This window comes from Hyperolius riggenbachi, chromosome 7 (genome assembly GCF_040937935.1).
Source record: "Hyperolius riggenbachi isolate aHypRig1 chromosome 7, aHypRig1.pri, whole genome shotgun sequence".
Lineage (NCBI taxonomy): Eukaryota > Metazoa > Chordata > Amphibia > Anura > Hyperoliidae > Hyperolius > Hyperolius riggenbachi.
In genome coordinates, this window is record NC_090652.1 from 257,041,996 (window position 1) to 257,069,080 (window position 27,085).

The following is a 27,085-nucleotide window of genomic DNA, read 5'->3' on the forward strand; positions in this document are numbered from 1 at the left end:
GGAGCACTAGCCCAAGCAGCATGTGCTCTGATGGGGTCACACTGTGCAGTGCTCTGTACAGATGTGCAGGACACTCCAACAGGGCTTGCCATAGCTAAGTGAGACTGTATTGCTGGACTGCATTGCTTTATGGAACTGCCAGTTCAGTTATGTGCAGTATTCTGCATGTTTACTGAGCACACCTGTGGCCACGAGCATTTTGCACATGAGAGCATGTGAGAAAACGCAGAGAAGCTGCCGCGTGTACTGACAGCAAGGCGGCTGATTCCGCGTCCAACACGGCGGTCTGCACGCAGAAGCGTGCATCTAGTGACATGGCAGAATGCGGAAAAGCTGCCGCATGTACTGACAGCAAGGCGGCTGGTTCCGCGTCCAGAGTGGCGGTTTGCACGCAGCAGCGTGCAGCTAGTGTGGCTGGGCCTGTTGGTTCACACAGGTTTGGGAATACGCGCGCGCGCGCTGAAGGGCAGAGCTTTTGTGATGGCCAGGGAGGGATCAGCTGACCGGGCCGGTCGGCTGGCCTCAGGGCTGGTGGCCATTGTTTGATCACATCGGAGTGGCGCCGGAGAGCACTGCGCTGTATGTGGGTGCTGCTGGCCACTCTCAAATGGTCTGCCGTTGCGATCACTACGTGGAAGCACTCAGACCTTAGTCAGATCCTACAGTGTGCTTGAACCAGGAGGACCTGGGAATTCACACTGAGCCAGATTACTTGTGTTATCATTCTGTTATACTTCAGACTAGTTCCAGGGTGTAAAGACCACGGACCTCACACCCAAGACTAGGGTACTTGTATTATCATTCTGTTATACTTCAGACTAGTTCCAGGGTGTAGAGACCACGGACCTCACACCCAAGACTAGGGAACTTGTATTATCATTCTGTTATACTTCAGACTAGTTCCAGGGTGTGGAGACCACGGACCTCAGACCCAAGACTAGGGAACTTGTATCATCATTCTGTTATACTTCAGACTAGTTCCAGGGTGTAGAGACCACGGACCTCACACCCAAGACTAGGCATTGTTTGATATTTGTTATGACCTATTGCTTTCCTGACTATCCCTCTGCTTTCTGATTCAGTACCTCGCATATCTGTTATCACGTTGCCAAACCCTGCCTGACTTGGATACCGAATCAGCCTTCTGTCTTTGTACCTTATCTGTCTGTGTGTTGCCGACCTGGCTTGCCCGACCACGAGAGCTATCTCTCTCCACTTAAGAGATAGTCTCCAAGATCAGTCAGTGACATCCACCTTCAGGTGTCACTCACTCTCTGGACCTTCCTACCTTCAGCCTGACTCCACCCCTTGGAGAGTCTCAGGCTGCTGGAAGGTTTCTGTACTCTCCATAGCAGTATCTTCTGTACTGCTTAGGGTCACCTGTTCATCAGGTGGGTTACTCAAAGTTATACTGTTACACCAAACACTCAATATATATATTAAGAGGTGTCCAGAGGTAAGCACTATATCTGTATTATTGGTGATTCTGCAGATCATCCATAATCAGGTATAAATCTGTATTCTTGGTGATACTGCAGATCGCCAAAAATCAGATTTTCTCTGCGTGCAGACACCGATCGTTACAGAGCACAACTGCAAGTGGCGTGCATGCGCAGAAGCCGCTGACCGCTATGGAAGGCACAGCAGAAGACCAAGCGAGAGTGGAACTGCAGCGAGTGACACAGAGACTTCTAGGGGTTAGAAGAAGCCTCAGGTATATAGAGATATATTCCTTTTTTTTGGCCTCATTGATCCTTTAAAGGCCCTTGTTTTTTTCAGCTGTCCATTCCATATATGGGTACCCGGAGTGAGTGATCTAGTGTGCTTGGGTTGCACACACAGAATATACTGTTTGTTGTGGGCAGTGTTAGCTAAAGTGACCAGCTAACCAGCAATATGTGCACGTAGGCTCTGGTTCCATGAACGACAATATGAGGGGATTCTAACCGATTTTATCATTGATTCTGTCTTTGTATCTGTGAAAACTGCACTTCTTTACATGTCAGTTCGAATGAGCTTTGAAAAACATATTTTTTTTGATAACTATGAACAAACCTATTGATGGTTTCAAAAATATAAAAATGTGTGCTTTTAACATATGGAATGATAAAGAAATTATTTGATGTTTTCACCTAGGTACAAACAGTTGTGCAGCTCTGAGCTGTCAGCACCGCTGCCACCCCTCTCCCGCTGGAGGTCTGTGTTACTGCCCAGCAGGATATGTCATCAGCAGTAATGACAGTCGCACTTGTGTTGGTAAGCAGAAAAGTCCCATTTTTTGTTGTCATATTTTATTAAAGGGAATCTGGAGTGAAATATTAACTTCAAGTTTCATATATACCTGTGTTGAGGGAAGACTCTGGATATCATAGGTCCTTCCTGGTCATCTGTCTATCCCGTTGTTCCTGCTTCAACCCCGTTTAGAGCAAATCGACCTTTTAGGTCAAATAGCTCTTTGGTACTCCTCAAGGATCAAGTAGTTCCAATGTGCACATGCCGGTCCAGACTGGCGCATACCCAGTATGGATGTGCTCATCTTTGGAATTACTCAGGGATGTGAGTAGTTCCAAAGGCTGCCAGAGGAGTCCCAAAAAGACCTAGATGAACAACATGATGGGACAATGCAGAAATGACTGGACAAATTGAGGACCGGGAAAGTGTTATTGTATCCAGAACCGTTCTTCTACATAGGTATATATGAAACCTCAAGTGTATGTTTTACTTCACCTTTGCTTTAAGCTAGGAAAGCAGGATTTTTCACTACTTTCATTGAATCTGAGAAACAGCTATGGTCTTCAACATAATTAGTTCTGTTTTACGCATGTTTAGCTGTAGAAATCGAGAAATCAAGAAAAGATATGGCAGAACTAGAGACCTGTGACAGTAGGAAATTAAACTACCGGTAATTAAGGTCTGGAAATGAGAGATAGATTTATGTATTATCTGCATACAACTGGTATTGAAAACCAAATGAGCTTATTAGTTGTCCTTAACCGTACATACAGATGGAGGAAAAACATGGAACAAGGACGGAACCTTGAGGTACAACCAGAGTTCAAATGAAAGGCAGACAATTTAAAAGTATGGAGTAATCCTTTTTGGATTTATCTGATAGGAGATAATTGGTAGCTTTGGTGAGGGTTATATTAGTCCAACGGAAGGAATGAAAGTCAGACTGAAAATACTAAATACTTTATCTGTTCTATGGAGAGGGAAGGGGGATTAGCAAGAGGTGCCCTGCTGCGGGAACTACAATAGTAAAACAATAGAGGTCACTGGTTAATTATCCAGCATAATGGATCATTAATGACATTATTCGCATTGGGCGATACTGGTACTCAGACTAGACTTCCAAATAATCTTTCCATGAACTAGCATACGTGTACGTGGTTTTAGGTCATACCATGTTGCAGTGTTTGTGGGTGACTAGAGAAGTGGAGCTTTAATAATAGTTAATAATTCTTTGCACAGCCCGACCACTCACCATAGTATATTCTCCATGTTCTCTGCAGTTCAGAGTAGCATTTTGCTAGAGTAAGATATTCCCACAATGCACTGCAAGACAGAACAGGAGTAAATTATACGGTCAGACAAGGCGAAACCAGGAAGCAAGACAATCCCCGACACTTAATTTCCTTGTCAGACACTCACTCAGAAGAGAAGCCAAAGGAGAATCACAGCTGAGAAAATAGCATCTCCTGAAAACAAAACAAAACAGCAATTGCAGTAGCCATAGTTTTGTAATGACATGGTCACTTTAAGAAGGTGAAACAGTATATTTTCTCCTCAATGGGGAAGATACAAGGGCCAGAATGCCTGGCTCACTGATGTCTTTGATGATTCCTTTCTCTCAAATTAAACTGTCCAAATATAACATTACCTCAGGAGACTTGTAACCGGCAAGAAAAGCTTTCTATAGTAACTAAATATTGACATCTGTTCCACCTTCAAAGCATCAAGATGAAGCATTGATGCCATTTATAAGAGAACAAAGCTGATTGCATCGACACAGAGATAAAGTTTAAACCTCGGATTGGTATGTCAGTTCCCAAGAGCTGCCTGTGTGCTTCACAGCCTTACCCAGAATGGCCTCTATTTCTCACAGACACAAGCTAAATAAATAAATATTCAGATCAGTTTTGTTCTACTATGATACAGTATATTGTTTCAGTGGCATAGCTAAGGAGCTGTGGGCCCCAATGCAAGTTTTACAATGGGCCCCCCCCAAGCACTCTATACATAACAATTGATACGACGCACCAAAAACTGCTAAGGGCATCCACGGTGTCAGAGGTGCAATAAGGGGATGGGGAACAGTTTGTTAGCGATCACAACTATTCAAAGTATCTATAGAAGTGATTATTACCAGCACAGGACCAATAGAGAGCAAATACTGTAGTTGAGGGAGGGCCCCTCTGGCCCAAGGGCCCCGATGCGGTGGCTATCTCTGCACCCCCTTTTGCTACGCCCCTGTATTGTTTAAAAAAACTTAGATGAACAGTTGTGTAGTGTGGGCCAAAGGAATAGATTGTTAAATACCACTCTAGAGGGAATCCTCCAATTAAATTGCAACTTTATACTGATAACATGGCAAGTTACCCTGTTCATTAATCTTACTGGTTCTCAGTGTTGAAGAGAAGTAGCAAGGCATATACTGCAGGCAATGTGAAATATTGATATCTTTAAAATAACTGCAGGATGACCTACCTTAACCTGCGCCCCAACACTACCTTTACCACACCCTCTATCTCTGATGCTAATCCTTCCCCCTTCCCATGTCCCCCCAAGTGTATTTGTGCGCCCCTATTCCCGAGTGCAGTGCATAAAGGCTCACCTCTCCACCGGCGCAATGCCTGGTCTATTCCGGTGTCTGCCGTCACCAAGAGCGTCTGTACCACGTGACTTGACATGTGTTGTGATGTCACACATGCGCCAGTGCCACGTGGTGCAGGTGCTCGCTGTGACGCCAGATGTGGGAGAAGGCCATGAGTTACGCTGGTGGAGAGGTGAGCTTTTGTGGGCTTGGGGGGGGGCACATCCGTTTGGGGCGCAAGCGGCAGTGCTAGGTCGATTTCTGATAGAATTCATGCTGAAATCGATTGGAAATCCATGTGATTTGATCAGAAAGGGATTCTATCTCTTGCCTGAAAGGTTCAATTTTGAACTGATTTAATACATTTATTTTCTGTATATACTTTTGTATATACAGTGCGGCTCTGCGTTGTGTGTCACTAATGGGGGCAGAGCTTCCGATCCTATTCATTACACTGAATGAGATTACAGGCGCAATAACCTTGAAATGCAGGCAACCATGCGCTGCGATTCAGTGGGGAATTGCAGTGCATGTATGGAAACAGCAGACAGTGCAGTCTATGCACTGTCTGCTGTCCCTGCGGTCGCATTTCCATAACCGCGGCTGAAAGCACGCTATATGGAAACAAGCCCTTTTACCATAACACAAATGTGAACACCCAAAACTACCCTTTGATGATAAATTCTCAAAAACAAATCTAGGATACAACCACTGCTCAGTGCTTACCCTTGACTATTAACACTACACTGACCTTAAGTTTACCTTAGAGGAATACCGAGATGAAAGTATACTGATAAGATAAACACAATTGTATCTATCCTCCTACTCTTAAAAATGACTTTTTGAGATATCCTACATTTTTATTTTATGTTAAAATCTACTTTTTAAGTACTTAATTTATCATTGTCTCTGCTCAATGACACAGTCTTTGAAGTATGCCAGGGCTAAAATCTATACGCTGTGGGTCAGTTGCACGTTACATTATGACGCTCCGCGTTACCACTGTAAACAGGCCGTTACAATATCTGATTTTTAAACAAACCATCCAATAATACCAACCGTGTGACCCCCTTAAAATAGGTATACATACTTTATTGCCTTCAGTACTTAATAAGTCCCACTCAGCAATCATCTGCTGAGAAAAACTGCTTCATCAGTTCATTGAGCAGATTACCTATGTAAAAAGCAAATCAAAGTGGTGTTCAACATTAGTGACTCTGAGTTATTGCAGATAGACACATTATCAAACAAGTAGCTTGGTACAGATGAGTATCTCTACTAGGAGATAATAAACCAGAGAGAGAGAGACACCGGGAGCCAAATATGGTGTGATATGTCAGAAGAAATCCATCTTCATTCAGATGTTGCTTGCTTTGGGTCATTCTCCAAAGAAAAATGTATAGAGTAACGCACAAACTAACTACTCACTGACTAACTGACCACGTCTAGCGTGGACCATGTATAAATGGGTAGGGAGGAGGCGCTCCTAATGTAATAAAACTATTAAAAATATTAAAACGGAAAGAAAAGACAAGATTACCTCAAAAGCAGCATTAAAATATGATGTTTAATAAAGATACAAACAACGCGTTTCACAGTTTATATCTGCTTCATCAGGTCAACTTAGTATCGGAAAAAGTGCTGAATCTCTTGTTTGTATCTTTATTTAACATTACCTTTTAGTGCTGCGTTTGAGGTACTTTTTAATGTTTTTGTTTTATTACATTAGGGGCACCTCCTCCCTAAACATTATCAAACAAGACACAGTGGGCCATATGCAATTAAGTTTTTCTCCTGAGTTTTCTCCTAGGTGATATTTTTACAACCTGTTAGAAAATGCTTTTGAAGTCACCAGCAAGCAAGAAAATACTCAAATTAATTTTGATAGTACCTTTTCACCAACTTTTGGGTACATTTTCATTTGTAGAATGCTGAAAATTTAGTTTACAGAGATGTTGAAAAATATCTCCGAGGAGATAACTCAGGTGAAAAAATTAATTGCATATGGGCCAGTAGATCTAGTCAGGTGAAGAAAGCAGGCCATGAAAAAGTGAAACGTTTTGATTTGGATAATCTACTGCTTTAAAGGAGTTATCAGGCAAAAAAAAAAAAATGAGTTTCACTTACCTGGGGCTTCTACCAGCCCCATGCAGCCATCCTGTGCCCTCGTAGTCACTCAATGCTGCTCTGGTCCCCTTTCCGTCAGCTCCTTTAGTCAACGCGTAAAATTTATGTTATCACTAACGCGTAAAAATGTATGTGTTAATGTTCCTGCGCCAGTGGACATGCTTAAAAATGTACGCAATGCGCCCCGCCGACCCACTAAATGAGCTGACGGAGAGGTACCAGAGCAGCAGTGAATGACTACGAGGGCACAGGATGGCTGCATGGGGCTGGTAGAATCTCCAGGTAAGTGAAACTCATTTTTTTTTTTTTTTGCCTGATAACTCCCTTAAGGAAACATTTCATTTTCTTGATAACCAATAGTTTATTCAATCTGCTTGTACTTTTACTGCTCACCATTGTATATCCATTCACCTTTATCCCAATGCAGATTTTAATGATTGTCAAGTATGGGGTATATGCGACCAGCTTTGTGAAGACAGAATTGGCACCCATCGCTGTGGCTGTGTAAGTGGGTACGTCTTGGAGCATAACAAGCACTGCAGAGCCAACACAACAAGTAAGTAATGAACCTTGTATGTCTGTGGTATTAATACTAAAGGTCCAAGAATAACCACTCCAGCCTGTGGATTGTTTTCACTTTTAAGTAAACGCGAGACAATGGATAAAAGAAGTTTCATACATACCTGGGGCTTCCTCTAGCCCGCTTTACGCTGATATCTTACTCGTTGACCTCCTCCGCCTCCTCATTCCTCGTCCTTAACTTTAGAAGTTGAAGCTTACTGCGCATACGTGGTCCTTGCTGACCGTGAAGGGGGCTAGAGGAAACCCCGGGTATGTACAAAATGTATTTTATCCATTGTCTTAGGTACACTTTGAGGACGGAGGAAATGTTCACATTTCATTGGTCCTCACTTTCAATCAGCAATATCTTTATAACTACTTATCACACCAACATGAACTATATCTTGTTTTTTTGCCACAAATTAGACTTTTTTGGGGGTGATTCGTCATTTCAGTAATTACTTTATTTTCTATGCATTTTAAAGGGAAAAGTAAGGGGAAAAAATACACTATTTATTCAATTCCATCCCCTATTCAATGTTCAATGCTACTGTAAATAAAATTATTCAATGCTACTGTAAATAAAACCCACACATTTGATTTGCCCATTTGTCCTGCTATTGCAACATTTAAGTTATGTTCCTAGTACAATGCATGGCATCCATATTTTCAGGGCTGGGCCGAGGTAGAGGCGAGAGAGGCTCCAGCCTCAGGGCGCAGTGTAGGAGGGGGCGCACAACTCACTCAGCTATCGTTCCCCTATTGTGTTTAAAGCAGAGAGAAATAAGAAAAGGAAATACATGGCAGTAACTGCAAGCCAGAGATTAAGGTTTGAGGGCCCCGGGGAGCCTCTTGGTCTAATAGCAATCAGTGTGTGACGGCTGGGGCGGAGGGATGAAGGGGCGCAAATTGGTGTCTCAGCCTTGGGTGCTGGAGGACTTTGTCCCGGCTTTGCATATTTTATGTGGAAATAAAGGTGTATTTTTCTGTTTTGTGTTTTTTGTACCCAATTAGTAATTACAAGTCCTTATTTGCAAAACTTACAGCAATATACCGTTATGACTTACATGGTATATATATATTTTAAAATGCTGTTACTTTTTTTTAATATATAAAAGTATTTTATTTTGGTAACTATGGGCATAATTAGTTTACAAGGATTTAATACCGATTCTAAGTTTATTTTTTCAATATATTTTTATTTTACTTTTCCTTTGTTTTCCCCACAAGATGGTGCTATACACTATCCTGATTATCAAGAAGTGTTTGATTACTTTTTTACAAAACACTTTTACTTTCATTTTTATGTATGAACATGGCTCATGATTGGAGTCATGTTCATTCATTACCAGGTACTTTGCTTGGCTCAGGGAACGCATGTTCCTGTTTGGCAATTACCAATGTTTAAGTCCTGCCATGACAAGACATGTATATACGCCCTGATTGTTTTAAAGAGACTCAAACTGAACGCATATAAATGTCCTGTTTGAGTTAAGAGGTTAAGTGTCAGCATGCAATATGATGACTGAGTAGAAGCAGAGCCATATCAGAAGTTAGAGAAGTTAAGATTTAGAACTTAGATCAAGATGTGATTGATATTAAACATGTCATTTGTTAAGATTGATTTTGTTTGATCCACCGTAAGCTTGCAGGTCATCATCTTTACTACTGGCGACAGTAAAAAATCCGGACAGCACAAAATGCACTTATCTATAAACACACCCACTAACAATATTATAGGCTAAAAAGTTGGGTTATTTAGTGGCAAAGTATTAAGTGGCAATATTTTTAATGTGGAAATAAAAAGTAATGAGGTGAACCTTTTGTTATCTCTGCCTTAGCTGGTTCACCGTGGATTATTTTCTCCAACGGACGAGACTTACTAATCGGTGACGTCCATGGGAATAGCTATCGCACCTTAGTGCAATCGCAGAACCGGGGAATCGCTGTGGGTGTGGATTTTCACTTCCAGCTACGGCGGGTCTTCTGGACGGACACTGTACAAGACAAGGTATTTCAAATATCCTATAGTATATTTGTCACCTGCTTTTGCCAAGTAACCATCTTCAGATTGTTTTACCTTAATAGTGCTGTGAGGAATGCAGTTATAAACAATTAAGAGTAAACTAAGTTTTAAAAAACCTAATGTAACTTTAAGGTGCACATGTAAACAATATATGTTTTTAATAATTGTTTGTTTAGTTTTCTTTATACTAAGATAACTGCAACCTACCTATTATATTTATCTATTCTCCCTTTTACCTCATAGCAGCATCCAATCTTCCTCCTATTAGGTTATATAGTTACAGACCTACTGTGAGCCTCTCTTGGAGAAAACACATTAGAGTTATCTTGTCCCACCGGGTTCGGTGTTGGGGCCACGAACCAGATCTGTAATGCTATCGGATGAAGGCGGGAAAATAAAATTGTGACTTTATAAATAGTTTCAGTCTTACTTCTTAAAGTGGAATCTCAGCATTTCTTCTTTGCTCTAAAGGTTATTTGCAGCAAAAAAGTTACTACCAGAATAAAACACTGGCAGCAGAACAGCATTTAAACTGGACCTGAAGATGAAAAACAAAACAAAAACACACTTACCTGGGGCTTCTGCCAGCCCCCTGCAGCCGCCCAGCCGCCCTGTGCCCGGGGCGTTACCAAACGATCCTCCATTCCCCCGCCGTGGCTCACTTTCGTTTCTGACAGTCGCCGTCCACTGTGCCTTTGTGGCTCTTGCCACGCGCGTCCTCGCTCCCATCACTGGGAGCGTATTGCATAGCAGAGATTTTCTTGTCCTGCATCTGCGCAGGACATGCCTGGCCACAGGAGCGAGTTTGAGGATGTGCACAGGCACAGTGAACGTTGACTTACAAGTTGGCGTGAATGTACGCGGAACGGAGGATTGTTTCGAAGCGGCGTGGGCACAGGACGGCTACAGGGGGCTGGCAGAAGCACCAGGTAAGTGAAACTGTTTTTATTCCATCCTCGGGTCCGATTTAAACAGTTAAAAACAGCACTTTCATCTTCAGTGGGAAGCTCAAAATTGAGGAAGTGATTACAATAGCAGCTGATAAGAAAACAGACAAGATAACATAAACAGTGCTAGCAGTATCTCAGCTGAATACAAGCCAAAACACTTTCTCACTGGATGCATTGTAATACATAAATACAGCAGCTATGCAATAAATTACAATGGCAGCTTCCAGAGCAGATAAACTGTACTTTGGGAACTTGTAATTTGTAAACAGACAATATTACTTGTGCACAGAAGCAATATGTTAACTTTATGGGTAATAAAAAGTAGGAAAACATGTTGTTACTGAACGTTATGTCAGAGTTTAATCCCTGTTTAATTTCAGTGCCTGGTCCACAATAGACAGTAGTATTGAGCAGAAAGATTTTACCCTGTGTGCAAATTTCCATTTACCAGGAGGAAACAGAAATGTGCATAAAGGTGGCCTTACATAAGTTGACTTGGCGGCCAATAGACCATCCAATTCGATTATTATCATTATAATCAAATGAAAATCTATGCTGCCAACTGATTGCCCAACCGACAATGTGACCAATTTTGAGGCAAAATTGGTCGCATTAGTCGGTCAAAAATGCTGCAAGATGTAGGGGCGACTTGCTAGATCGGGTGCACATCGGTAACAGTGAGCGACATCAGGACAATCGATGAAAGTGACAAGACCCCTGACGCTGTCCCCTCTAATGGGTAATGCGCCCAGCAATGACACGCACTCTTACTATGCAGCTGCGTGAGCGTGTGTATGGAGGGCAGTGGAGGCCCAGAGGGAGTGACAACTGCAGATAGGTAATGTATAGAGTGCCACTGGGCCCCGGGGGGGGGGTACATTAACCTTCCTGGCGGTAAGCCCGAGCTGAGCTCGGGCTATGCCGCGCAGGAGGATATCTCTGCCCCTTGTGGGGCGATTTGCCTCATTTAAAGTGCTGTGCGCGCAGCTGGCACTTTGCTAGCCGCGCGCACAGCTTGATCGCCGCCGCTCTGCGGCGATCGCCCGCACGCAGCGGCTGAAGAGGGCCCCCCTGCCAGAGCCCTGCGCTGCCCGGACCAATGAGTTCCAGGCAGCGCTATGGGCTGGATCGGAGGCGTCTGACGTCAGGACGTCGGCTGACGTCCATGACGTCATTCCGATCGTCGCCATGGCGACAGGAGAAGCCAAACAGGGGAGCACGTTATATACGGGTTCCCCTGTTTGCTATTGATGCCGGCGACGATCGCACTAGAGGGACACACGCTGGTAGCTTTGCATGAAACATAAAAAAAAAATTAAAAAAATGGATTTCTGCCTATGTGGCAGAAAAAATTAACCGCCAGGAGGGTTAAACATTAGGGAGGCCATCGACAAGGAGGCAGATGCAGCGTCACAAGGCCAATTCCTGATTGATTTCAGCAGGAAATCAGGAATCAGCCTGCGGTGTATGGGCAGCCTACAGATCTCTCTCTTTTCAGATTCGATCAGAGAGAGATTTGTCTTTTGGTCGAATATGCCCATCATTGCTATGCCGCTAAATGTATGGCTACCTTTAGACCCCTGAACAGCCAATCAATTAACAGCTGATACATTTACAGAACTGCCAGCTCCCTGGTCCATGGAAAGTAGCGCACATCCTTTATGGAGAGCGCGGATGGGATATAATCCAGGCTCATTCTGAGTTTACAGTTCAGCTTTAAAAAGAAATATGTCATATTAAACCATCAGTATATATTGATAACAGTGCAATTTGTAAAGAAATATTAAAACTATTTTAATTGCAACTTTCATATTTGTATTACATGGCACAAGTTAAACAAAGAGCTCCATTATAAGGGCCGCTTGTCTTGCCTCTCATTTACTTCTTAATGGAGTCAAATACCTAATAATGGGCATTCTTTCAAAATTAGCCAATCCTTTACCGGTCATTTTTGGAAACCCGATCCTGCGAATGTAAAAGTGCCTTTTTTTTCATGAATGATAAAAATCACATTTCTCCTGCATATTTGCTTTTGCGGGGTAATGGGGTCCTTGACAGAGAGCACACTAAAAACTCATTGTTTTAGCAGACATTGGTTATGAAATGTTCTGGACCTGACATGAGATATGTGGTAACATGGAATGCTGCGGACACAAAGTTGCGAGTGTTTCGCTGCGCCTAGAAGCATTCTTAGGAGATAAGGGTGCTTATATATCCTTACAAAGGGCTGCAACACACTTAAAGAGGGACTTTACTGGATGCAACTTAAAATGAATCTGAAGCGAAAATTAACTTATGATATAATGAATTGTATGTGTAGTACAGCTAAGAAATAGAACATTAGTAGCACAGATATGAGTCTCACATTGGTTCCAGTTCAGGACGAGTTAAGAAACTTCAGTTGTTATTTAGGGCCGTTTCCACTTGTGCGAATCTGCATGCGTTTTCTGCATGCAGATTCGCATAACCAATACAAGTGGCTGGGCCTGTTTCCACTTGTCAGAAATCCCGTGCGGTTTTCTGTGCAGGAAAAATCTGCACGGCAGAGCCCTCAGAGTGCGATTCGCATACAATGTATTTAATAGGAAATTCGCAAGAGTTTTCGTATGCAAATTTTACTGCGAATTCGTGGGTGTTTTCACATAAAATCAATGTACAAGCACACAGGCACTGACATGGTTAAATTCACATACTTACCAACATATGCGAAAACGCCTGCAAATTCGCGGTAAAATTTGCATCCGCGTGCAAATTCGTTTTGCGTTTTCCACGACTAATTCGCACTGCACAAGTGGAAACGGGTCCTTATGCAAAAGCTCTCTGACCCAACTTGGGTCGGCTATAATGCTCTTTTCTGAAGCACTTAGACATCAAAGAACCACTGACAGACAACTTCAGATAAGGTTTTTACTGCAGGAAGTTCAAAAGGTCATTAGCTCTGCAAACCACACTCTGTGTATAACTGAAAATTAAAATATGAGACTCTTTTCTTTGCTACTAATGTTCTTTTCTTTATCCGTGCTGCACATACAATTCATTATAACATAAGTTGTTTTTTTGTTTTTTTTTTGCTTCAGTGTCACTTTAGTGATTTATATTTTACAGTATTCATTTATGACATTATTTAGTCAATGTTTGCCCATTGCAACATCTTTCCTCAACCTGATTTAAATTCTTAAATTTATCAAAGGTGGCAACATCTTTACTGCTGGCAAAGTGCATCACTGTGGAATGTTTGCTTGTTCTATGTTCCGAAGTGAACAGAAGCAACACCAGGACCAATATGCAATTCCCTTTTTCTCCTGTGTTTTCTCCTAGGTGATATTTTTACACCTTGTCGATATAATAGCTTTTAAACCACTAGCAAACAAGAAAATACTCAAAATAATTTTGATAGTACTTTTTCACCTACTTTTCGGTACTTTTTCTGTTAAAAAGTGCTGGAAAGTTATTATAAATTCGAAGATGAAAAATGATCTCCTAGGAGAATAATCAGGAGAAAACATGAATTGCATACGGCCCCAGGTCTCCCAGAGTGCTCTTGGGGGAAAAGGCTGCATAAGAAAATATACAGACAGTTATAAAGATAAAGCTAATAAATGAATTGCCGTAGATACATAAATAGCACTGATTTGAGTGAAAATCACACCATAATTTTTACCTGAGAGAACAAGGATAATTGGTTCAATTGGTTATCAACTTAGGTGGCCATTATTCCTCTAATGCTAGTCCCGCCTCCACACTGGTTCTCCTGCTGCTCCTGCCTCCACTCTTGTCTCTTGGCTGATTCCATAAAGTAGCTGCCTACAGCCACTATTCACCGTTTGTAGCCTCTTATATCCTTTATTTAGCCATTATTTACAGTTTATAGCCGCTAAGCTAAGGTTAGGTGGCGGGGTCTCTTTAATGATAGGAGGGGGTTTTCTAGGGATTAGGGTTAGGCACCACAGGAGGTGGAGTGAGGGGAATAAAGGTCGACATCACGGGGGGGGGGGGGAGGGGGGGAGATTATGGGGGGTTAAGGTTAGGCACCACCCGGCAGGTCTTCGGGTTAGGCATCAGTAACGGGAGGATTCTGTGTGAGAGTAGGGTTAGGTTAGGTCTTAGTAAACTATTGATAAAGGTTACCTACATTTTACTATTGGAATTAAAGTGGATCCGAGAATTTTTACTCATTGCATAATTGTGTTCCTTTCATATAGTTTATAGGGCATTCCTCAAGCCAAATACTTTTTTGTTTTTGTTTTAATACTCTAATTCCCTATAAACTAAATAAGCCCCACCCACAGTTTTCAGAGATCCTTGGCAGTAGCAAGGGCTCATGGGAGCTCAGTCTGGGCAGGAGGAGGGGTAGGTATTACTAGCCAGAGATTTCAGAGGCAGAGGGGAGGAGGGAGGATTAGGTTTTTTTTCAGTCTGAGTGCTGATGGTGCAGATAAGCCTGCCTCTGTGTAATGTTTACAAACAACATGGCTGCTGTCATTGTATCACAGGAAGAAATAATCATATTCTATTAAAGCAGTATGCAGACAGATTTGCTGTTTAAACCATCTAAACTGTACATAAGATATATAGACAAGTTACTTGTTATAGTTAGTTTTTCATCTCGGATCCGCTTTAAGTAGTAGGAAATCAGTCATTTAATTGATATTGTACTACTATTGTAATCTCCGGCGCCCTCTTTATTGGGTGCCTTTTTTACATGTTCACCACAGTAACATAGTAATGAGCAGTCAATAGCAAGAAATAGCAATAGCGATAGCAAGAAACAATAGAAGAGATAGGTAGATTAACAAATTTAATTTATGAAACAATTTGACTACTTTGGTCTGTTTTCTTGTCTTCCATTCCTCATCAACTTATCCGTTATTTTATTACCCAGGTATTCTCCTCCGATATTGATGGTTCTAACGTTCGGCAAGTTCTTAATGTCTCCATTGACTCCCCTGAAAACCTTGCTGTGGATTGGATTGGGAATAAGCTTTATGTGGTGGAAACCAGTGTGGACAGGATTGACATGGTGGATTTGGATGGACAAAATCGGATAACATTAATAGCTGAAGACCTGGGCAACCCAAGAGGAATTGCAGTAGATCCAACAGTTGGGTAAGTAGTAATATATTCAGGCAACATATTTGCCATTTGAGGCTAATCAGATTAAAATGTTTAGCAGTGAAGTCAAATGTATTAGAATGGGTTGTAGCTGGTCATTACACTTTGTACATTGCTCTTTTTGTTACTATAGGATATTAATTAAAGTAGCTGACATTAACTTGATCACACACATTCGCAAGTGTTGCAGCAAAGCTGGTTAACTACCTCTTTGGCTTTATACAAAACATGCAGTGTTGGTGGGCCTTGAGGACAGGGTTGGGGAACACTGCCCTGGACTACTGCACTGGATATTTTAAAGGCTATAACTATTGTATACCCAAACATCATAGCCAAGGCCATATTTACACTTTTTGTGCCCCTAGGCCAAGTATGCTGTGGTTCCCTTTTCTTGTGCAGCATCGCCCCCCTAATTCCATGCGCAGCCCCCTCTCCCATGCGTTTCGTCCATGTACAGCAGCCCCTCTCTTTCATGAACAGCCCCCTCGGGCATCAGCTTCCCTTTTTCATGTGTTGCTTCCCACCATTTTCAGCCTCCTCTTTCTTATATAGCAACCCCTGTTGCATGTCTAGGTTTGCTCTTGGGCTGCTACCGCCCAAGGCCTGAGCCTTTAAGGCGTTTCCAGTAATTCGACCCTGTAGAGTAAACATTGGTGGGACGAGCCAGGTACACATCTTTATAAAGTGAAGTGGCAGGCAAAGCATAATAGTCAGATTGTGGTTTGCGCTGCCAGCTATTAACTAGCTTTTGTTGGTGTCCACTTAAAGGGTCACTTAACCACTTCGGGTCCCTGGTCATTTTCACAATTCAGCTCAGTTCTGATTACTTTGGCAATAACTTTATCAATAACTATCACCACTAAATGATCTATATATTGTTTTGTTCAGGACAAATTAGGCTTTTTGTGGCTGATAGTTGTTTTCAGTAGGTACCTTATTTTCTATGCATTTTAAAATGAAAATAGGGAAAAAGTGAAAAAAATAGATAGTTTATTCACTTTCATACATTATAGCTTTAATGTAAACAGTCCTATTGTACATTAAACACTTACATTTTATTTGTCTATATCTCCTGTTTATTAAAACAGTTCTTTTGTTTTGACAATGTATTAGTAACACATTGTATACACTACCTAATAGTTACATTTGTCTGCTCCTAAATGTTTATTTTTCCACTTGTTAATTCATTAGGCTTGCCATTGAATTCCCTAGATGAAGGAGAGTGCTTTTCTTTCATTCTGTTACAGCTGTATAGCATTTTTATCAGTTCAGAGATAACAAAACAGTGTTATCTAGGATTTTGTAGGGAAGAGAGTGCAGAGACTTATTTTAACGTCCTGGAACTTCAATGGGGGAAGGTTCAGGGACTGTATAAAAAAAAATAAAAATCCAAATCCACTTACCTGGGGCTTCCTCCAGCCCGTGGCAGGCAGGAGGTGCCCTCGGCGCCGCTCAGCAAGCTCCTGGTGGTCTCCGGTGGCGGGCCCGACCTGGCCAGGCCGGCTGCCAGGTCGGGCTTCTTCTGCGCTCCAAAGTGCGTGTCACTCGTGCGCCCTGACGTCATCGGATGTCCTCCGGGCTGTACTGCGCAGGCTCAGAAGTACTGAGCCTGTGCAGTACAGCCCGGAGGACGTCCGATGACGTCAGCGCGCACGAGTGACATGCCGTTTGGAGCGCAGAGGAAGCCCAACCTGGCAGCCGGCCTGGCCAGGTCGGGCTCGCCAGGTTGGGCTCGATCTGACCTGATCTGGTTTTGGAGTAATCAATCTCCTCATGGAGGAATTCTCAGCATTTCCTTTTTGCTTTACAAAAGCACTCGCTGTGAAGGTTCTAAACCAAGGGAGTCAAATTCAAATACAATGTGGGCTGAAATTAAACACTGGGACCAAGTCATGGCCAACCTCAATGTCTAGTGGCCCCCTCCCTCCCATATAAAGTTTCCTGATGTCTAATGGCCAGTCCTCCCCTATACAGTTCCCTGGTGTCTAGTGCCTCCCTGGTGTCCCCCTACCCCCTCTATACAGCTATCTCTTGGTTATTGGTCCTCCCTACCCTATACAATTCTCTACTGTCTAGTGCCCCCTTCCCTCCCTATACAGTTCCCTGCTGTCTAGTGCCCCCCTTCCTCCTCTATACAGTTCCCTGGTGTTTAGTGGTCCTCACTTCCCTATACAGTTCTCTAGTGGTCCCTACCCTAAACAGTTCTCTAGTCTCTAGTGTATGGCTTCCCTAGTGTTCTAGGATTTCACTTCCAATATAGCTTTACTGGTGGTCTAGAGTGGGCCAAACATAATACCAATTGGGGAAACCACAAGGGGTCAAATTTAATGTCTCTGAGAGCCAAATTTGGCCCAGGGGCCGGAGTTTGAAATGTATGATCTATGCAAAGATCTTGGCCAGTCTCCATACTCCTTTGCACCCTATTTTGGAAGTTGCACTAAGGAACTGCCATTCAGTTAGTGCTTTTGGAAATAAAAGAATCCCCTATGACGAGATAGACTAGTCCAAAACCTTTCACCTTTTCTTAATTGCTGATTGGGAGAACCTGCTGTCCAAACACTTCCTCTTCTCCAGTGACCCCCTAGAGGAAGAAGTTTGATTGGCAGCCTGGCTACAGTTCTTACTCTTATGGGGAGTCGTGTTGAGTGGCAACTTGGCCATGGTCACCCCCACAGAAGACAGCACAACTCAGGAAAGCCCAGATCAAAGGAGCTCATGGAACTGGTCACTTCATGTGACCACTGCTGTATTCTGTTAAAGTATTTGCAACCATCATAACTTATTTGGCAAGGAGGAAGACTGATTTTGACTTTTGATTTTTGTTTTGATATCAGGTATCTGTTTTTCTCGGACTGGGATAGCGTTTCTGGGGACCCCAAGTTGGAAAGGGCATTTATGGATGGCACAAATCGCCATGATTTGGTTAAAACAAAGTTGGGATGGCCTGCTGGAATCACCCTGGACATCGTGTCAAAGAGGGTGTACTGGGTGGACAGCCGTTACGATTACATTGAAACTGTAACCTATGATGGCCTGCAGAGGTACTGACTTATACTACTCCTTAAGTGAAGTCTTTTACATTTTTTTTCATCTGGTACAAACAATCTGTGTTGCGTGACTTTTGTTGCAGGAAAACAATTATACATGGCGGTGAGCATGTGCCACATCCGTATAGTGTAACTATTTTTGAGCACTTTGTCTACTTCACTGATTGGACAAAACTTGCCGTGATGAAAACCAATAAGTTCTCAGACAGTGCCACCTATCCTGTGTTCAGAACTTCTCAGCGGCCATATGGAGTCACAGTTTATCACTCTGCCAGGCAGCCCTTTGGTGAGTTTACTTTGTTAAAGTGTCAATTCAGCTGCAAGTTTTTTTATGAAGAACATTATTTTTCATTACCTAAGCACAAAATATTTTGTTCCAAATGTTTAGTTGTAAAAGAAAAAAGGGAAATACTTGTAGCAGCAGTTCATAAATCCTGAGCTCTTCTTCAGTCATTCTGAAGTATTCCCCTTTTGGCCACATGGGCTAGTTCCAAGCTCGCTACCTTCTCATGGTTGGACCTGGACAACGTAAGTTCAAGGATTGCCTGTTAGGATGAAATATGGTGGGGACTTTGTGGCTCCTGTGCTGCTATGGTAGCCATGGAGACCTGTCAGGAATCCCAAACACAATGGCTAAAGCGAAGCAAAGACTGTGTGGAGTTGCTGGTCTCCCATTATAAGCCTCCTTGCGTAGTAGAACAAGGAACGCTGGCTATATATGGGGTAAATTGGGGTAGACCAAAATGAGCACCACTGCCTTGGGTTGGGAAGGAACCCCAACAGAAAATTAGTGTGCCTGAAAGCGTTAGGTGGCAGCCCCACCACCAATCAAATTATTACTGATACTAAAGTGAAATCACATATCCAGGGTATGCAGGGAGTGGAGAGAGCCTTGTGTCAGTTGAAGCCATGCCTTTTAACTGACTTATGGCTTATTGTGGTTGTTAGTCTGTAGGAGTGAGCAGGCAGTGTACATTGCTGGAGATCTATACATTGGTGCAACAGTCATTTTCATTTTGCAAAAAGGACACAACCTTTTTTTTGCATTCTTAAAGGGAACCTGAAGTGAGTAAAATTATTTAAAATAGACACATGATGTAACTTCAAATGAACATTACATAGTTACCTTGCCATCAGTTCCCCTCAGAAGCTCACCATTTTCTTCTGACACTGATCATTTCCAGTTCTGACAATATTTTCTCAGAACTGAAATGTATCAGTTGCTGTCAGTTATATATCAGTTAATGTCAGTTACAGCTGAGAGGACAACTGATGTGCCAAGTAATGTCCATGTTTCCCTGTGGCTGAAGTGGGTGATGTTACAGTTTAACAGTGTGCTGACCAGAAAGCTGTTATGGGGTAATGGCCATTTTCAAAATGGAGGACGGAGAATCCCCTTGATCACAGTGAACAAACAGGACGCGGGAGAGGAGAAAGAGATTGAGGAGTAGACTACACGGGAGGTAAGTATGACTTCTGTATGTTTATTTTGACTTTTAATTTTCAGTTCAGGTTTTCTTTAATTTTCGTGCTTGTTTTTTTTTTACTTATTTTTTGATTGCAAATTTAGCCTTTGTATAGAATATCCCTGGTCCTTTGGGGGGCAATGAGATGTTCCTCAAAGTCCACCCACCTGGATCTAGGGAAGGTGGAGCCCCATTGGAAGTTCTGGGCCACTCTAGAGGCCTTATACTTGGAGTCCCCAATTACAAACACCCGACTTACACACAATCTGACAATACAAACGCTGGCCCTAAAAACCCCAAAAGAACTAACCTACAGTCCCTATATCGTTCGTAACCGATGACTACCTGTAATAGGCTAACAAATTAGGAAGGCCCAGGCCCCTTGGTAACTTAGACCTGTAGAAGTGTTCAAAGGTTATTTTGGGGTGTTTCCCTTGCCTGATAAATGTCAGGATGTAGGAGTGGAGTAGGATATCCTTCCTGATGATGGTGATAGGGAGGGGACTAAAATAGTAAAGAATCTTGAAGCCCAAACTTTTTATTTTTGTATTGGATTCAGTGTCAAATGCTTACACTCCATTTTACGTTTAAAATTCGGTCAAATGCCCCAGTGCGGGGAATTATCCTGACTTCCTGCCCAAAACGAAAGTGCCTGGATCTCATCTACAAAGACAGAAGTAGCATTTCAGTACAGTGGGGAAGAGGCAGCACCTTTGTCACGGTTTTAATTGCTGTTATCTCCTTCCTTCTTTTTTTGACCATAAACTCACATTACAGCCATTTGGTGTCACAGAGTCAAAAAATAACCAGATTTCTTCTCAAAGGGGACACCAAAATCAGCAACAAACTGCCAGAGATTCTGATGATTCTCCATTCTATCCAAAACAGAAACAAATGTATAGAGTTTAGCTTGATTTCTATTCCACTAACGTGGACTTCAATTACCTGCTATTCTTTAATCTCCTTTTTAGTGAGGAGTCCTTGTGGAATCAATAATGGAGGGTGCGAGCAGATATGTGTTCTCAGTCACGGAACTGACAATGATGGTCTGGGATACAGATGCCGCTGCAGGCTGGGCTTTGACCTGCACCAAGATGGACGCCGCTGTGTTGGTAAGACACTGTGCCTGCTTTTTCCCAAATTAATTTAGAAGAGTGCCAATGATGTGTATATTGGAATGTTCTGCAATCAGGGGCGTAACAATAGACCCTGCGAAGGGATGCCTCCGCAGGGGGCCCAGAAGCCACAGGGGGCCGTGGGGGGGGGGGGGAAAGTTTAAGAGACTGACAGCTAAGGGCATGGAGAGAAAAACCGTATTCTGCTCTCACACCGTTGTTATATTGACTGCATGTGTCCACCACACAGATAAGGAATCACACACACTTTGGAATTTGTACACTGTTCCTGCTCCCTAGGGTTCCTAAAAAAACATTTGTCTCACATTGCAGCAACGTTCAGATGATTCTCTATACAACAGAGTCACAGAGTGAAAAAAAGTTGTAGACTTTCCCTTATCAGCAATCACTGCTCCTGCTATAGGCGCCCTTGTCTTTCACCTCCCAGGGGGGCGCATAAATTAGCAAATTACCTCTCCCTTCCAGCCATCCCAGCTGTCTTTACAAGTAGGAAGAGGCAGAGGACTGTGTCTGTGTCCCATCCAGGCGTCCACCTCTCTGCTGACAGCTTCTGTGTCGCCATGGCAACATCACTCGCACCCCCTTATTGATTGGCCATGGAGCCCTGCGTGCATGCCGCTGGGGCTGATGGGGGTGAGAGAGGAGAGGAGTGTATGTGTGTAGCTGGAGCTGCTGCATGGGAACACACATGGAGCAGACGTGAGTGGGGTCGCTATGCTGAGGGCGGCAGGAAGAGACAGGGATCATCACACTGGTCTGTGTGTCCTTATCAGGATGATCTCCTCCGCTGATAAAAGCAAAGGACATGTGAATCTTCAGACCTGCAGCTGTGTGCTGCAAACTTCCTGAGAGCTGCTATATAGGCATTGTAAGGTGTACAGCCTAAGCTGCCCATACATTGCTCTCAGCAGGCTCACAGTACATAGCTGCTAGTGAGAAGATTTACAGGTCCTTGACTTTTATCAGAGCTGCTGCATGAGATCATCCTGATAAGAACACTAACCAGCAATGAGTAGATGCTGGGGTAGGGATAGGGAGGAAAGTGAACATTTAGTCAGTTCACTGTCTCTAAAAACTAAATACGGTACTCACTGGCACAACATGTAAGAAGATGGAAGATGGATCCAGCAACAATGAGCATTCTCCGATCCATCTTCCTGTGAGCGACGTCACACACATTTTTACACGATGGGTGCAAAAGGGAAATTGAGCGTTTGCCGTACTTTGCATTCAGTTGTCGAGGATCTTAAAGATCCTATTCTCTGGGAATGAGGGGGGGGGGAGGGGGGGGCGGCACAACTTCAGTGTTTACCATAGGCACTATTTTGCCAAGATACACCACTGAATGTAGTAAAATAATATGGCTGTGTGTGTATGTATGTACTGGGAGCAGAGCTGCGACTAGGGACTTGTCAGCTGCAAGGGGCTGGAGGAAGCCCCGGGTAAGTAGATCTGGGGTAGCATAGATTGCCTGACATTTCCTTTAAGTCTAAGGCCTCGTTCACATCTGCTGCGCTGAAAAACGTGTTAAAACGCAGGGTAAAAAACGCATGCGCTTGTGCGCGCTTTAGTCCGCGTTTCTATGCGTTGCGCTGCGCTTCTTTAAAGCACGTTTTGCTTACTGTAGCAGCAGCAGTTGTCAATAAAACTTTGTTTTTGTATGTAAATGTATTTTTTTCTCCAATTAGGGGTAAAAAACGCATGCGCTTCTATGCGCTTGTACGCGCTTCTATGTGCTAAAAAAGCGGACCCATTCACTTGCATTGCTGTGCGCTTTCCAGCTCAGCGCACAGAAATGCATGCAACACTACGTTTCTGTAACGCTGCTCAGCGCAGCGCATAGATGTGAACCAGCTACATTTAGTTACATGGAAAAATCAATACCTTGCTGATCGCACAGGGCAGTGCGCTGTGGAAAGCGCACAGAAACGGCCCTGATGTGAACGAGGCCTAAGTGTTTTTATCTGCATGGGGAAAAGACATTGGTCCTCAGTTTTCTTGTGCAGAAAGCGAGGGAGGTGGGGGTGGGGGGGGGGGGGGCATACAAAGTTTTGCAGGGGGGCCCAGTGATGTCTAGTTACGCCCCTGTCTGCAATATGAGGTTGTTGCACCTTTACAGTTACATGGGTTTGAAAAACAGGTTAGTCCTGCAAATACAAGTCCATAATCAAACAGTGACAATGATTAAGCAATAGAACAACACAAATCGGTTTCCTCCTACACCCCCAAAACATACAGATAAGTTAATTGGCTTCCCCATATAATTGGCCCTAGACTATGATGGACACATGACTAGGGTAGGGATTCGATTGTGAGCCCCTTTGAGGGACACAACTATATACTTTGTACAGTGCTGTACAAATGTTGGAGCTAGATGCCCCTGTACTTTAGACGCACCAGGTTTACTATTTATTTTGTTCCTGGTTTTTGCTCTCTAAGCCTAGGAGTGTCTTATATGCTGAAAAATACGGTACCTCTTAGGAGATAACTTAGGAGAAAAATAGAATTGAATAAGGGCCATGATGGTAAAAGATGCCACATTTGCTGCAGTAACAAGGTGCCTATTTCTTTTATATATCTAGAGATGTTGTTGAAAAATGCAGTGGAGAAAATCCTGCTTGGGGATTCATATGCTGCAATCTGACGCTGTCTATAATTTTCTTCCAGGTGTACAGAAATTTCTGCTTTTCTCTTCTCAATTGGCGGTCCGCGGGATACCGTTCAACCTCTCCACGCAGGAGGATGTCATTATTCCCATCACCGGGGCGCCTTCATATTTTGTCGGAATAGATTTTGATGCTCGAGAAAACCGTATATTTTATTCAGACACTGCGAAAGATATGATCTACTGGCAGAAAGTAGACGGGACAGGTAAATGTGTTGTTTCAGTAGATATTTTATACAGATTTGTGCAAAGTAAAAGAAAAAAAGTCAGCACAAAGAACAATAGTGTTGTATTAACAGCCAGATGCTGGGGTAACTCGGTGAGAAAATTACAACATTACACATCTAATGCTGGTGAGGCATACATAGATTTTAATCTTCTAAAACAATTGGTTTTAAAATGCTTATGTGAGGCCTGGTGCACACCAAAAACCGCTAGCAGATCCGCAAAACGCTAGCGGTTTTCTTATTTTTATGTAGCGTTTCACCTAGCGTTTTGCGGTTTTGTGTAGCGGTTTTGGTGTAGTAGAGTTTTTATATTGTTACAGTAAAGCTGTTACTGAACAGCTTCTGTAACAAAAACGCCTGCAAAACCGCTCTGAACTGGCGTTTTTCAGGGCGGTTTGCGTTTTTCCAATACTTTACATTGGAGGCAGAAACGCCTCCGAAATCCCAAAAATGCTTCAGCCCGGGAGTATGCGTTTCTGCAAAACGCCTCCCGCTCTGGTGTGAACCACCCCATTGAAATACATTACCCTAGCGTATCCACGTAAAAACGCATCAAAACCCGCTCGGTGTGCACCAGCCCTAAGTGATTATTTGTATTTTTTAAACATATACAACTAGGGCTTATTTTTGGAGTATAGCTGATATTTTGAGCATCCTCAAAAGCGGAAGGTTTGTACTAACGCCAGTGGGTTGGGCGCAGGGCGAACTGAATGAGGGCTCTCCCCACTGCCGCTAAACTCCTCAGTGGGGTTAAATATAGTATTCCCCCTCCCAGTTGTAGATACTCAGAGGGAGATGTAATTCGGGGACAGGCAATTGCTGGATCCCTGAAATACTCTTACGTGCCCCATGCAGCATAGCACTGCTGCTATGACGGCACCCAGCATTGGCACTGGGCGCCAAAATCACCTGATTCACCTCCAAAATCTGGCTTTTTTTTCGGAGGTGGTCTTATTTTCAGCAAATGTTTTCAGGTCATGTACATTAGGGTTTTTTTGGGGGGTGAAAATCTCAATAAAGTTTAATTAAAAATTAATAATTTCATAATTTTATAATGAACAATTAGCATCCACTATAATGAATAACTAACATGCTGCCTACCATTTTCCTAAAAACGTACAATAAGCCCCTCCCACAGGCCATGAGCACATCCTCCATCATCAACAATGATTATATATGTGTAGCAGTGCTAAAGGCTGGATAGTGTGCTGGTTAAGGGCTCTGCCTCTAACACAGGCGACCAGGGTTCAAATCACATCTCTTCCTCTTCAGTAAGCCTAAGGCCTCTTGCACACTACATGCGATTCCGATTTTTTGAACAATCAGATTTTTGATTGTGATTAAAAAAGTACTGCATGCTGCTACATTTTTTAATAAGAATAAAATATGGATCGTATAAAGAATTGGAATCGCATGTAGTGTGCAAGAGTCTGACACTGTATTGCCTACTGAGCATGTCCTAGTGGCTGCAGGTCTGGCGCTTTGAGTCTGTCAGGAAAAAAGCGCAGTGGAGTAGCAATAGGGGTTGCAGTGGTTGCGACTGCATCGGGGCCCTTGGGCCAGAGGGCCTCCCTCAACCACAATATTCGCTCTTTATTGGTCCTCTGCTGATAATATTCACTTCTATAGATTCTTTGAACAGTAGTGATCATTAATACACCGTTTAGCATCCCCTTCTTCTACTTCTGGCACCGTGGTTGTCCTTGATTGGTTTTGGTATGTCTTCTCAATTGCTACATAGATAGTGCTTGGGGGGCCCCAATGTAAAACTTGCACCGGGGCCCACAGCTTCATAGCTAGGCCACTGAAAAGCACAATATAAATGTTCTTTCACTTGTCTAATCTAGTAAAGGCAACGTGAGTCCAACTAAATGCCCCTGTTAGGGCTGGAACCCACAGGAGCGCTTTTGGCAGCGTTTTGGCAGCACTGCGATACGCTAGCAGTTTGCCAAAACGCTGGGCTAATATTAATGGATGGGGCAACTTCCACAGGAGCGTTTGCGTTTCTCAGAAACGCAAACGCAGGACCTGCAGCATTTTGGGAGCGTTAGCGCTTCAATGTAAAGTATTGAACCGCTAGCGGAAACGCTCAGCAAAACCCAAACTGAGCGGTTTTGCTAGCGTTTTGCGGTTCAGCACACTGTAACAAAATGAAAAATAATTCACAGGACCAATCAGGATAAAAACGCAAAACGCAAAACGCTGGGCAAAAAAATACAATGTTGCAAAACATGACCAAAAACGCGCATGAATCCGCTTGCGAACCGCTCAGACAAAACGCTAGCGGTTGCGGTTTGCGTTTGCGGATTTCAGTGGGTTCCAGGCCTCACTGTGTCTGAATATTGGCTTTACTGCAGTTCATCTTTGGCACATACTGCTCTCTCCTACCTTAGTGAGTTAATATTGAATATCAGTTTACTCAAACCTGAGTCTCCTAAGTCTTTTCTAGCTGAATCAAACACTTTTCTAATTGAACAATCTCCCATACTTCAGAGAATGACAATGCCCTTATTTGATGTGGACAGTTTCAGTGCAAAGAGCCATTCAGTGGCTCTCCTATATTAGTGGCAGGTGCATGAAAATGATCCATGAAATGCATTTTAAATCCATTTGAATTCGACACCTGCTCCTCTCTGTTTGTTGTTATTTATACTGTTGGGGAATTAGTAATCATCGGACAAATGATGCCTTTAAGCTGATAAAGCTGTCAGTGTCATAGAAGGCATTTAAGATAAATGTATCTTGGGAGAGTGTGGAATTCCAGCGGGAGGCTCCCTCAGTACTGGCCAGTGCCAGCTCTTTGGGGTGCGATGCTGAGCGCGGTGTGCGAGGCTGACACAAGGCAGACTGTTTCAGCCTGGTAGGCCTAGCAGGTTCCTGAGTCTCTGATTAGAAAGAGATGAGAAAGCAAAACATGTTAAGCAAGAATCTGGCATGCAAGAGATTCTCGGAGGA

General features: G+C 43.1%; 1 protein-coding gene across 3 annotated transcripts in view; it reads left to right on the forward strand.

Moving 5' to 3' along the window:
• Positions 1-27,085, forward strand: part of LRP2 (LDL receptor related protein 2) — a 304,101-nt gene that overhangs the window by 77,240 nt on the left and 199,776 nt on the right. For all 3 annotated transcript variants that reach the window (XM_068245578.1, XM_068245579.1, XM_068245580.1), the window contains exons 9-16: positions 2,137-2,256; positions 7,368-7,496; positions 9,343-9,512; positions 15,360-15,583; positions 18,424-18,630; positions 18,720-18,922; positions 21,074-21,214; positions 23,906-24,109. In XM_068245578.1, the coding sequence (XP_068101679.1) occupies positions 2,137-2,256; positions 7,368-7,496; positions 9,343-9,512; positions 15,360-15,583; positions 18,424-18,630; positions 18,720-18,922; positions 21,074-21,214; positions 23,906-24,109 (1,398 nt within the window). The remainder of the gene's footprint in view (positions 1-2,136; positions 2,257-7,367; positions 7,497-9,342; positions 9,513-15,359; positions 15,584-18,423; positions 18,631-18,719; positions 18,923-21,073; positions 21,215-23,905; positions 24,110-27,085) is intronic.